This window comes from Triturus cristatus, chromosome 3_2, assembly GCF_964204655.1.
Source record: "Triturus cristatus chromosome 3_2, aTriCri1.1, whole genome shotgun sequence".
Taxonomy (NCBI): Eukaryota; Metazoa; Chordata; class Amphibia; order Caudata; family Salamandridae; genus Triturus; species Triturus cristatus.
The window spans coordinates 930109277-930122483 of NC_140584.1; the positions used below are offsets into that span (position 1 = coordinate 930109277).

A 13207-nucleotide genomic window follows, 5' to 3' on the forward strand; every position below is an offset into this window, starting at 1 on the left:
CCATGTGTTAACCCCTATTTATGTATGGGTCAGAATTAGGAGTTTGAAGGTATTTAACGTATCTAGTACTTATCAGATGTGTTAAATAACTCAACTGTTGTTAAATACCGGCAGATCCAATCTGACGAAATTTATCAGAAAAAACGATATTTACTGTCATGCAGGTTTTGGTGCGTTAAACATCCAAATCTGCATGTTGTCCACCATAAACTCGTAACAGGCGCACTATTTATCTGATAAATAACTTACCCTATGGTATCGATATTTATCAGAGTCGATAAATAATGCCTCAACTCATAATCAGGCACTATGTCTATTGATTTGGGCCAATACCTAATTATGCCGGGGGCGTGTATGTACCATCATGTGTAAACCGCATGGGACTCATACTGAACTGTTGAGTGTCCATGTGTGGGCTCCAGCGTGGTTCAGAAAATCAGTACTCTCTGCAAAAGCCACCTCTCACCCACTCTGATGCGGCTGCAGCCTCATTAGGTTTTTAGAACCGCCTCTGGCCACTGTACCCACCCAAACAATTTTACTGTCCTAGAACTGAGCTTAAAGGGGGCACAGTGCCCAACAACTAACTAAACTGTGCACAAACTAAGGTCAAGAAAAAAACACAAAAAATTGCATAGGGAAACTTCTGCACATAGCCAGAGTACAAGGCAGACTGGGGAGGGTGGTCATGTCAGAAGAGAGATCTGGAGTTGAATCTGAAGCATTATAGTGCCCCAATGTATCGACATTTGGTCTATAAAACAGGCAGCGCACAGGGCCTAGGCCCTCACGTGCTCACCACCACAAGCAAGAAGGAGAGACATGCACTTGGAGAAGCGTGATAGGCCGGGCCGCTAAATGGATCTCATCTAGATGATCAGCCATTAACAGTGAGCAAGGTCTGGCATTGCTGAGGGTGCCCCACTATTGAGCCAGGGCACGTTCCACTAGGTAAAACATTGCCGTTGATATCAGTGTAGGTCCACTTGTATGCCCGACTGTGCACCACTCACTCTATTCAGAGGACTTGGCCATAGCCCAAACGCCAATCTCCATGACAAGGGCCGCACAGGCTAGAGGAGGAATGAGCACAAGGGTCAGGCAATACAGAGAACATGTATGCAGGACTAAATGCAGACAATCAGAGAAGAAAGGGTGCAGAATTGCGGCTGCCAATGTTGATCACTGAGATTATCTTGTTGTTCTGCATTATTGTCTTTGTCAGTCTGGATATTGGCGTAGATGTTGGCAGAGGAACTTGGTGACCTGACTGGAATATGTGAATGAAGTTTTTTTTCTCCATTTATAGTAATGTGCAGCTCAGCGGGGTAAAGCAGGGTGTTTTGGAGACCAGCCTTTAAAAAGCTATTTTTCACTGTTAGATATTTGCGCTTTGCCACCTGGACTGGTGCTGTGCAGTCCAGAAATATTGAGAGATGCTGTTGTCTTCATGGGCAAGGTCCTGTTTTTCTGTGGAAGTTTAAATGTCTGGTTATTATCTGGTGAGAAGACGCTCCAGAAGGTGTGGACCGTGGTTCAAGTGACCTATTGGGCCTTCTCCATCGACAACATGGGGGGTGAATGCAGCATCTCTGAACAGACTTTTCATCATGTTCTTGACGCAGTCCACCACCCATCCTATGGCCATGGATTCAGGTGTCGCCAGTATGCGTAGATTGTTGTAGGACGAATCAGCCTCTGCTTCTTTATTTTTGACTTGAACATCAGCTACCATCCTCTCCAGATGCAATAATTTCACCTCTCTTCCACCAACGGCACCCTTGGCATGGGACACATGTTGCTCAAGATGGTGAATGCGGTCATCAATGCTTGTCGATAGTCTCTTTCAGTGTATCCGGACTGTATGTCTGTGTCAGTTTTCACATTGATTATCCCAAGTATGTGTTTCATGTCCAATAGTAGGGCACACAAATCTTGGTCATGCATGGGTGCTGAGAAGAATTAGGATTACGAACCTCTGGTGAGAATTACTGTCCCACGGCCCTGGTGGATCTCCTCGTGTAAAACACCAGTTTCGGCTGTTATGGCAGATAAATCAGAGAGGACAGCCACGAAGCCACAGGTCAGGCCCAGCGGTAGTCCGTAAAGTCAATGCTTCCCAGGGGCACTCCCGAACAGATGGCTCAGGCAGAGTGCAGATGAGGGTAGAGGCAGAACAGGTATCATATATCATGGAATTCAGTTCTAAATGGGTCCCTTAAAACATCCCAGTGTTGTGATGGGCTCGGGGAGACTCAGCAGAGTGACAGTGCCACAAGGGGAAGTTCCACCACACCCCACACAATGAATACACTGTTCCAGGCAATGGAGAGGCACGAGCAGCCTCAATTCAATACCCAAATGCTTGCCCAAGCATGCCTCACCATGGGTCCTGCGCTCCTGATGTTCTCCGTAAGGCCTCCTCCTCGAGGGCACTGGTGAATATGGTGACCAACCTCAAACATCAACCATGCAGCATGTCCTAAAAGTCAATTTACCACCATCCGCCGCACCCACTCAGTCTCACAGGCTAGTAGCGTCCAGCACCACCATGGAAGCACAAGAGTGCCACAAGTGGCCCGCAGCCTCCTGATCTGCGCCTCAGAGCCCTGGCGCCTCCAGGGCCGCCGCCACAGCCACTGTGCAGGCAGGCACCGGTTTCCTCATAGATCCACAATGGCGCCATGGCACTCTGCTACCTCAGGCACCGTGTGACCCCTGTAAAGCAGTCCTATCATTTTGGGAGGAACCGCAACTTCTGCTCATGCCACCATCCTAAGCTTAGCAGCTGGTGCGTCTCGCAACCGGGGGGTCCCTCTGGGATCAATCTGTCAGTCCACAGGCATTTGATGGAGCTCTCTTCACTGCATCTCCAGCAGGTACAGTACGCCCGATAGGCTGTTCAGTGGTCTCATTGATACTAATTGCAAATGTATTATAACAGAGACCAGCAGAACCTCCCTACAGCCTAAGCATCTTGCAGCCTCATACTCTGGCACCCCCAAAATTCATGAAACCTTTTTATAAACACACCCTCACTGTTTGTATGTATGGGAAGTGACACAATGTTTTTGAATGCTAAAGCTGTGATTAAAATTCAGGTATTTTGGAGAATTCACTAGGCTACAATTCCTCCCAGGAATAAAATAAACAAAAAACTCAATGGGCCAGATATACGACCAATTTCATTTTGCGAGTCTCTAAGTGCGATTTTTTGTGACTTGCAAAATGCGATGTACAAATATGTCTCAGACACATTTAGTGATTCCCTATGGGGTCGCAAATGACCTACCTCATCAATATTCATGAGGAAGGTCGCAATTTTCTACCTGTTGGGAATGGCCTGTAGTCACAAAGATTGAGGCCTGCTGGGGTCAGCAGACCACCATGTCTGTGATTGCTTTTTAAATGAAGCGATTCTTTTTTTTAAATGCAGCATATTTCAAAAATAAAAATGAAAAGCTACCTTTACATTTTTTAAGAGTAGGCAGTGGTCCGTGGGACCACTGCCTGCTCTTAAAAAAATGTTGGCGCCCATGTTCACAGACTGGAAGGGGCCCCTCTGGGACCCTTTCCTGTTTACGAATGGGTTACCACCTCCTTCACGAAGTTGGTAAAATATGAATGTTTTGCAACCGTATTCCGGTCGTAAAACATTCATGTATGCCCCTGTGACTTGCTGTTAGGAAGGGACGCCCTTGGCACGCCCCTTCCTAATACCGACTTGCAAACCCTATTTTGCGAGTCGGTAATAGGTTACTGACTCGCAAAATAGGGTTGGTACATGCTGCCAGCCATTTTAGCAGTCGCAAACGGCCTGATTCACTGTTTGCGACTGCTAAAAACAGTTGTATATCTGGCCAAATATGTTTCTGTGTTTATCTTAATTTGGGCTGCAATAAAGCACTACTGTTTTCCTCACCCCTAGTATCTTGCAGGCATAAGGCATTTAATAGAGATACAGAGAAGAAAAGTAAAAGGCCTGTATATTTAGATACAGTTTACCTGTTTAACTTTGTAATTGAAGTCACATAATGTGGATCCAGAGGGGCACAGAATAGGGAAAGGTGGTGACCTGAAACATTGATGGAGGTAATTTTTATGGGTTAAAGGTTCTTTTAGACATGAGAATCTGGGCATAGAAAAGTTGCATAGCATGCAATGCATGACACAATTAAGGTGGATCATACATTGGACCTAATTATGGCAAAAGAGAACACTGTCCTCTAGAGTCACTGCTCACTGCAGCAATGTGTTGTTATGCCTCTCTTCTTTGAGTCACTTAAACTAATGATTGTGGCCCCCTAGCATTCATTTCGCAACTAATTCACATTAGTTTTGAGCTCGAGGACGTGACCTAAGCTAATAGTGGCTCTCAGGACCCCTATGCTCTTCTCAACAGATTCTTTTCTACTTTGAATGAAATCTTTGGTGAAAGAATCCCCATTACGAAACATTCTAGTAGAACCACTGAGCCTACAAATGGGGGTCTGGTGGGTTCTAAAATGATGATATCTGCTAAATTATGTATCAGGCAGGCTAAAGCACTTGGAGAAAAATGTGTTCTGAGGCTGAAAGGATTAGCCTAGGTCATAGCATAGCATTGAAATGGCCTTGCTTGCTGTTGCAGATGACATTTGCATGATGTTGGACAATGAAAAGGGTGTGGTGCTAGCCCCCGTTGACCTTATGTTAGCCTTTGACACTGCGTCCCACACAGTTATTCTTCAAAAGCTTTATTACATTGGCATCCATGATAAAGCGCTGGACTGGTAATTCTTTTTTTTGAATGACTGTGCCCAATTGGTATCCCATCTCCATTTATCTCCCAGTCAAGACCACCAGGATATGGGGTCTTAAAGGTCTCTTCTTTGAGATCTACATGGTTCTATATCTACCTTACTCCCTTGGGCAATTTTATTATTGGGTTTGGATTTTCCTAAATGTCTTACACAGGGGACACCCAAATGAAAACGTTTGCAAGCAAGTGCGCTACCACCTCAAATGTTCATGCTTGGCTATTGGCTGTAGATCTATGGAGGAAAAACAAAATGGTGATAACACTTAGCTATTCCTCTTTGGGGGTGCATCTATCACCTGGCCTTCCACTTGGTGGCCTTTTGAATTGGGGGTACCTTCCTTTCCAAAGAGTCTGCAAAAATGCTTGAAGTAACTTTGGATGTCTATCTTTCATGAAATAAATAGATGCTATTACATCCTCCTGCTTCTGTGACTTGCACGAGTTACATAAGATACACCCTCTTCTTCCGACAGACTCTTCTTGAGCTGTTGTCCAAGCTTGCTTTCAACATATCCAGAACCTTTCAGCTGGACTTTTATTTAATCTTCCTCGGTATAGCTCCTTTTCTTTGAATCTCAAAGACTTGCGCTGGCTGCCTGTGAAACGATGTGTGAGTTTTAAGACTGTATTATTCATAACTGCAATCAAGGTCCTATTTTTATACCATCCCATGTCAAGCACCACACTCTAAAGCGAGCTCTACACTCAGCAGTAGCCTTTTGCTCCATGGCTCTGAATTGTTTACAATTAATTGGGTTGTGCGGCTTTTTTTTATGTCCCCGAATTTATGGAACTCTGATAATATTCATTTTCAGTCTAAAAATTAACACTTGAAGTACAGCAAGAGCGTTTCAGATTTTCTGTAAAACTTTTTTCTTTCCAGCTCATCGCCAGACACCTTTTTTAGGTCAAAACCTGACAGACAGAGTAGCTTTCTGGTTTGCAGACTTCTTGAGGACATTCTAAATGCTGCCCTGGATTCTGCCCATTGCCTACCATTGACTTTGAGTTTTGTAACTCACAGTTTCTTGCTTTCCATTTGCTGGCTTAATTTGTTTTAGGCTGTCCAGTATGTATTTGTCCCTTCTTTGGAACATTGCCTGTTTACTGCATTCTTTCAAAGTGCTTGCTTTCTGTAAACAGGCCTATAGACATTGTTTTTATCTTGTCCCATTTGTTGGGCATTCAAAGATAGCGATCAAATGTCAGGCTCTGTCTTCCGAGGGAGCTTGGTGTTTATTTTTCTTTCTCCAACTTCAAAGTGAGACGATTTATCTGACAATTTGGGTAGATGAAGAGAGGGGTGAAAGGAAAGCCTTTTTTTCTACCACATAACAAAATTTAAATGTCTTGAAATAAACTGTACAAAGATTTTAGAATATACCAGAATTTGGAAATCACAAAGGAAGCAAATTTGTTTGCAATTCTGAAGTGTGCTGTAAACAAATATTTTAATGCCACCAAAACAAATTAATACACTAGGTGATGCAATTTCCACACATTTTCGTTTGTGGCTGTATAGTTTTATCAATTAAACTGTGTGTCCGTGCAAATTTAATGGTAATTTCAATTGGAGAGGTGTGGCTCACTGGTTAGAGGCGGCAGACCCGTAAGCAGAGAATCGGCCAGGGACCAGGGTTCAATTCCCGACGCGGCAGGGTTGAGGACCAGGGTCAAAACGGACTTGATAATTCTCGCCTCGGTACCTACTCTAGCCAGGAACACACTCGGCAACTCTGGGCATTAAGCTTGCCTCATCTCTACAACGGCCCCCCACAGACGCCGGGGATGCCTGGTTTCACCTTGGAGATACCCAGAAAGGGACCATCTCACAGGGAAAACCAGGACGGGTTCCCCAGTGGTCTTCAGCGCCAGGATACTCCATGGAGTCACAGTGCGCTTTACAAGTACACCCACATTTACATTTACATTTACAATTGAAAATGTATTGTCTGTAATGACAGTGATCTACCACACCATGCATACTCCGCTCTACAAAACTCCACTCTATGCCACTCCACTGTACAACACTCTACTCCACAACACTCTACTCCGCTCTACCCTATGCCACTCCTCTCTAAGCCACTCCACGACACTCTACTCCACTTCATAACAGTCACCTCCACTCAACGCCCCTGCACTCTACTTTGTGCCACTCTACACTACTCCAATCTATGCCACTTCACTCAAGGTCACTCTATGGCACTCCACACTACACCGCTCCACACCACTCCACTCCACTCTATGGCACTCTACTCCATTCTACACTATGACACTCTACTCCACTCTAGACCTCTCCACTATACTCCACACTACTCTACAACACTGTACACCACTCCACCCTACGGCACTCCACTCTATGACACTTTTTGCCACCCTATGCTACGCCACACTCCACTCTACTCCCCTACTCTATGTCACTCCACTCTACGCCTCTCTATGCCACTCCACAACACTCTACTACCCTCCACTCCACTGTACGACACTTTACTTTACACCACTCTATCACACTATACTCCACTCTACACCACTCCACTGTATGCTACTCCACTTTACAACACTCCACTCTGTGCCACTCCACTCTACAACACTCTGCTCCACTCTATGCCATGACACTGTACTCCACTCAATGACACTCGATTCCACTCTACACTCTGCTTCACCCAATGTCCCTACACTCTACCCCTCTCCACTCCTCCACTCTACATCACTCTACTCTACTCCACTCCAAGTCACTCCACTCTACGACAATCCACAACACTCTACACCGCTCCACGATGCTCTATGCCAATCCATGACACTCTATGTCATTCCATTCTACACCATTTTGCGCCAATCCACGCCACTCTCCTCTATGCCACTAACTTTTAGATATGCTGAACAGCATCCATGCTGGTGTACAACATGGCTAAAACACATTGCCAAAGCCAATAGCTCTTGCATAGGCTAGACCTATTGACTTGGCCAAAGGTTGTTCTACAAATACCTATCATCACTTTGCAAAAGCTGCCAGGTGAACCTGTGGCCCTCCCATCTCATTGTGTCCTTAGCTGTTGAAATTGCACTTCTAGCCCTGGGAGCTCCTCTCATCTTCCTAGGGGTGTGGCTCCTCCCCTCGTGCACCAACCGATCCCTGAACTCCTGTCAGGTGGCTGGGACATTTTACTGGGTTCCGTTGGGGAGTGCAAGGTGCACACCGGCGGGTCGCAGCGCCGCATGCCTGTACTTACCTTACATCGGCTGACCCACCGGTGTCGTCAGGCCTCTTGCTGTGGCCTGGTGGGGGGGCTGGACCTGACGGACACTATCAGTGCCTCCTGTCTCACGGGCCTTCCCATTCCCAGCATTCCTTAGAAGAAATTCTGGGCCCAATACAAAATGTCAGCCCCTGCATTGCTATCCATTACCTTTTCCCTATCCTAGATAGTCCTAGTAACCTCCTATTTGTGGCTCTATAGAAAGAAGTTTCTCCAGCCTGTTCTTTGCTTTGTAACGCTTCGTGCTTTTTGCCCTGTGTTCTTCGCTCCTGAATCTGCTTGTATTCTTCCCCTGCAATTCAAGCCACTCTTCCTGAAGTCCTGCCATATTCTCCTGTGTCCTTTTCCGCATGAAACCTTTTGGTTCTTTGTAATGTTTTCTTCCACAGTAATCCCACTGCCTTCTTGGAGGTTTTTGCATTTAGGCTTTTTCCTTAGTTGGGATTCCTTCTGGAAGCCACTTTCCTGATTGGACGTTTCCTGCATCAGCAGCAGCATGGCTACTTGGAGGGGTCGCCTTTACCTCTGGCAGACCAAAACAGTCAAGACCTGGAGTTCTCATTCAGTCCGTGACCGGAGATCCTCAACTAGGTGTCAGTTCCCTGACAGCGGGGTGCTGGGCCAGTGGCCTACTCCTGCATCTGTTCTTGATGGCCATGTACCAGCAGCGGTCCGTGGAGGGAGTTCCGTGGGGCGGAAAGGCGGGGCGGGGGAGGGGCAGGGTGGGGGGGTACTAAACACCGGAACATGGATAATTGGAGGTATGTAAACAATTAAATAAATAAAACGAATTACGTAGCGCGCTCTGCATCACAAAATGTGGTGCACCGCGCGCTACGAAATTCGTTTTATTTATTTAATTGTTTACTTACCTCCAATTATCCATATTCCGGTGTTTAGTACCCCCCACCCTGCCCCTCCCCAGCCCCGCCTTTCCGCCCCACGGAACTTCCTCCACGGACCGCTGCTGCCATGTACATATAAGGCCTCGCTCTCTCGACTTCCAGAGCCACTGTGGGGATGAGGCTCACGGTGGGGTGTTTAAAGCATAGGTGCAGGTGTGGTGCAATTGAGGCAGGCATTAATAGGCTGGTACTTTTTACATATTCCTGACGCTTAAGAATAGTGAGCAGAGTAAGGCGTCAGTATTTGGGCGCTGAACCCCAAAGTGGCAAGGAACCATGGAATCTCTAGAACCCAAAACCTCAGAACTATGACTGGACCTGACTAGTTGTGTTAGTAGCCCGCTGTAATTAATCTGTAGTTCTACCTATATTTGCACTTAGATAAGTGCAAAGGTGGCAGCAGGTTTACGGAAGGGTCCTCTGGTCCTTAGTTTGTCCTCTCCCGTGTCTCCAGATGTCAGTACTGTTGTTCCTCTGTCTAGCGCCTTGTAATTCCTGTGATATTTCATATACACTCAGTGCTCCTGTACTGAGGCACCACTGAGTGAGCCTGACCAGCAGAAACTGTAATATGCAAGCGAAGGTCCAGGATTGTGGTAAAAGAGCATTTTATAACAGGAGAAATAAGCACAAAAGTACTATCATTGCAAAATATATAAAGGATACTATGAAACGGGAAATTAGAGTATCATTTCCTCAGAAAGTAGAGGAAGGCAAAATAAATGCACTGGTGAAGTGATAGATGCATTGATACATGACACTGAGGATTGTAAGCACCTTCCTGCATGAAAACAATACTGGGCAGCACACATGGAAAGAGGAAAATGCTAGGAGAAATAAAGTTATTTCTCCTCGTTGTGCCTCCCCTTGGGAGGCGTAAGGTTTTGGCGCATCCCCAGGTTTTTGTAAATCTGAGGGAGCGTCAAAATACATGGGTGTTGCGTGGGAACACCCACCGCAACACCCATGGAACGCTTCCCTCGTGCAGAGTAAGGTAATGCAGCGATTTGTGCTGTCTTGTCTCACTCCATGTCTATGAGGCCATTCAAAGCCACGCAAAGTGGCTTTGCGTGACCGCATAAATATGATTTTGTAGTTTGTGCTGCCGGAGCATCACATAAAGTGACGCTCCGGCGACGCAAGGGGCTTATATATATGCTAAATGTGGATCTAAAGCTAACTGGGCCAAGGAAGTTTAGTTAACTTAAGTCCCGATTTAGAGTGTGGAGGACAGGCTTTTACGTCTTTAGCAGAATTCAGATCTGAAACATTCAGAATTTAGAAAGGCCACCAAAACGTTATTGTTTGTTATCCCCGGTTCCTCTCAGTGCTGAAGGTAAACAATACCTCAGCATCAAGAAACCTTTCCTGTCATCCAGGTGCTTTGCAATGGATTGAAATAAAAAGAAATGCAGAGGTTTTAAGTTTTCTATGAGAGATAGGTTTTAGGCTGTGATCTGTAGCCTCAAAGAACAAAGGTGGGGTTCCCTATAGCCCGATTTATTGTCTCAAGTGACAATGGGTGATATTGTGCATGAGGGAGGAACGTAAGGAAGGAGAAAGGGCATACTTCGAGGCTGGATGGAGAAAAAAGCATGGTACCAGTAGGGTCTGTTGGAATGAAGGTCCTTGGAGGGTTGGAGGAATGAAGGTCTTTGGAGGGTTGGAGGATTGAAGGTCTTTGGAGGGCTGGAGGAAGGAAGGTCTTTGGAGGGGTGGGGGATTGAAGGTCCTTGGGGGGCTGGAGGAATGAAGGTCTTTGGAGGGTTGGAGGAATTAATGTGCTTGGAGGGCTGGAGGAATGAACGTCCTTGAAAGGCTGGAGGAATGAAGGTCTTTGGAGGGTTGGTGAATTGAAGGTCCTTGGAGGGCTGGAGGAATGAAGGTCTTTGGAGGGTTGGAGGATTGAAGGTCCTTGGAGAGCTGGAGGAATAAAGGTCTTTGGAGGGGAGGGCTGGAGGAATGAAGGTCCTTGGAGGGTTGGAGGAATGAAGGTCTTTGGAGGGCTGGAGGATTGAAGGTCCTTGGAGGGCTGGAGGATTGAAGGTCCTTGGAGGGCTGGAGGAATGAAGGTCTTTGGAGGGTTGAAGGATTGAAGGTCCTTGGAGGGCTGGAGGAATGAAGGTCCTTGGAGGGCTGGAGGAATAAAGGTCCTTGGAGGGCTGGAGGAATGAAGGTCTTTGGAGGGTTGGAAGATTGAAGGTCCTTGGAGGGCTGGAGGAATGAAGGTCTTTGGAGGGTTGGAGGATTGAAGGTCCTTTGAGAGCTGGAGGCATAAAGGTCTTTGGAGGGCTGGAGGAATGAAGGTCTTTGGAGGGCTGGAGGATTGAAGGTCCTTGGAGGCTTGGAGCAATGAAGGTCCTTGGAGGGTTGGAGGATTGAAGGTCTTTGGAGGGCTGGAGGAATGAAGGTCCTTAGAGGGCTGGAGGAATGAAGGTCTTTGGAAGGCTGGAGGAATGAAGGTTTTTGGAGGGTTGGAGGATTGAAGGTCTTTGGGGGGCTGGAGGAATGAAGGTCTTTGGAGAGTTGGAGGATTGAAGGTCTTTGGAGGGCTGGAGAAATGAATGTCTTTGGAGGGCTGGAGGAATGAAGGTCTTTGGAGGGCTGGAGGATTGAAGGTCCTTGGAGGGCTGGAAGATTGAAGGTCCTTGGAGGGCTGGGGGATTGAAGGTCTTTGGAGGGCTGGAGGATTGAAGGTCTTTGGAGGGATGGAGGAATGAAGGTCTTTGGAGGCATATTTTTGCTGTCTGTCTGTGTGATGTAATCTTCAGCCAGGTGATCAAACCATAGGTATCCTTTATGTCAACAATAGGGATCATGCCTGTTCAAAGAGCTGATACCCCCTTTCTTCCCATTCATTCTAATTTCACAGTTAAGGCAGACCTCCATTCTTGGTGCTTCGAAACTCAGGAAGTAGGTCACTATTGCACTTGCTGCACCATATATGAGGTTATCTTTAATACGCAGGTTGTTGATCACACTGTTAAATCTGTTTGGATGGACTTTGTACTGCACCAGTTATTCTGGGATTAATTATTCTTGGGGTTAGCCTCCACCGAGGAAGTTGTTCACTGGGTAAATGTGCTAAGTTCTGGATCTGTTTCATATCAGGCGGAAGTGTCCCTTGGCAGCAGGGAAGTGCTACGAGATTGCAAGCCTGCCCATCCAATCAGAATTACTGAAGCAACCTGCTGTTTACAACAATTCCGACTGACTGGTATCCAACCAATCAGAATAGGCCACTGTGTTTACACTATTGTGACTGGTGACCTGCCAGCTCGTTATAATAGCCATGGGCTCTACCATTGTATAATCCAAAGAGGTGCAGATAGCCAGAACACATGCCATTTCCTTGGCTCTACTTCCGCCTTGGAGCAGATAGTGGAGGTTTTCCAAAATAAACTCTGTTCTGCAGGACACAAAAAGGTCATATTCTGCTCTAATTACATTTTGCTAAAATGTTCCACCTATCCCTAGCAGAAGTTTAACTACACTCTGTTTAAAATGTAGGGGTTTGTGAGCATCCTGGATTTGCATGCCATTTTGCTGATATGGGATCAACTGTACATGCAAGACTGGAATCATAAGGTGATGGAGAACTTCTGCTTAGCCGTCCTGATGTTGCTGAAGCCCTCCCTGATGGAAGCTGAAGATTATTCGGCCGTAAGACAGGTGCAGTGCTGGTTTAATATTGGTCAAAGAGTTTAATGGTATTGTCATGTAAGGCTTCAGGTGGCCTAAAAAGCCACAAGGCTGAAGGCCAGCTGGTTTGTAAATCTCCAAAAGTCGGAATTGGACCAAAAATCACATTGTGTAATGCATTTCGGCTCAATTTGCACTCTAGAAATATCACATATATACATACATGTTGGTGAAGCGTCGCAGAGTGGTTTGGGGCTGTCATTACCTAAATGTATAAATTAGCAAGGACATAAAAATGCGACTAGGTCTACCTTTGTACAACATCTGTATTTGATATGAATAATGTACTTTCCATGAAATACAGAAAGGTCTTCACTATTGTGAATTTTATAATATAGGGTTTGAAAAAACTGCTTTTTGTGCACCAGAAGCGTCAGTGTATGTGGGGGTAGGGTATTATAACATCTTCAGTTTATGTTAGCAAACGTTAGTTACAAATCTGGAAAATTGGTATTTATTGTTCAAACTGTACTAAATAATGATAGACCATATAATTGGTGTGTGTGTATATATATATTTATATGTTGTATATCAACATTGTA

The 13207-nt window shown here is 45.8% G+C and overlaps 1 protein-coding gene across 1 annotated transcript in view; it reads left to right on the forward strand.

Moving 5' to 3' along the window:
• The window catches only part of LOC146858828 (uncharacterized), a 1229505-nt gene that overhangs the window by 356660 nt on the left and 859638 nt on the right, over nt 1-13207 (forward strand). The window contains exon 14 of the mRNA XM_085647127.1: nt 12474-12635. Within this exon, the coding sequence (XP_085503253.1) occupies nt 12474-12635 (162 nt within the window). The remainder of the gene's footprint in view (nt 1-12473; nt 12636-13207) is intronic.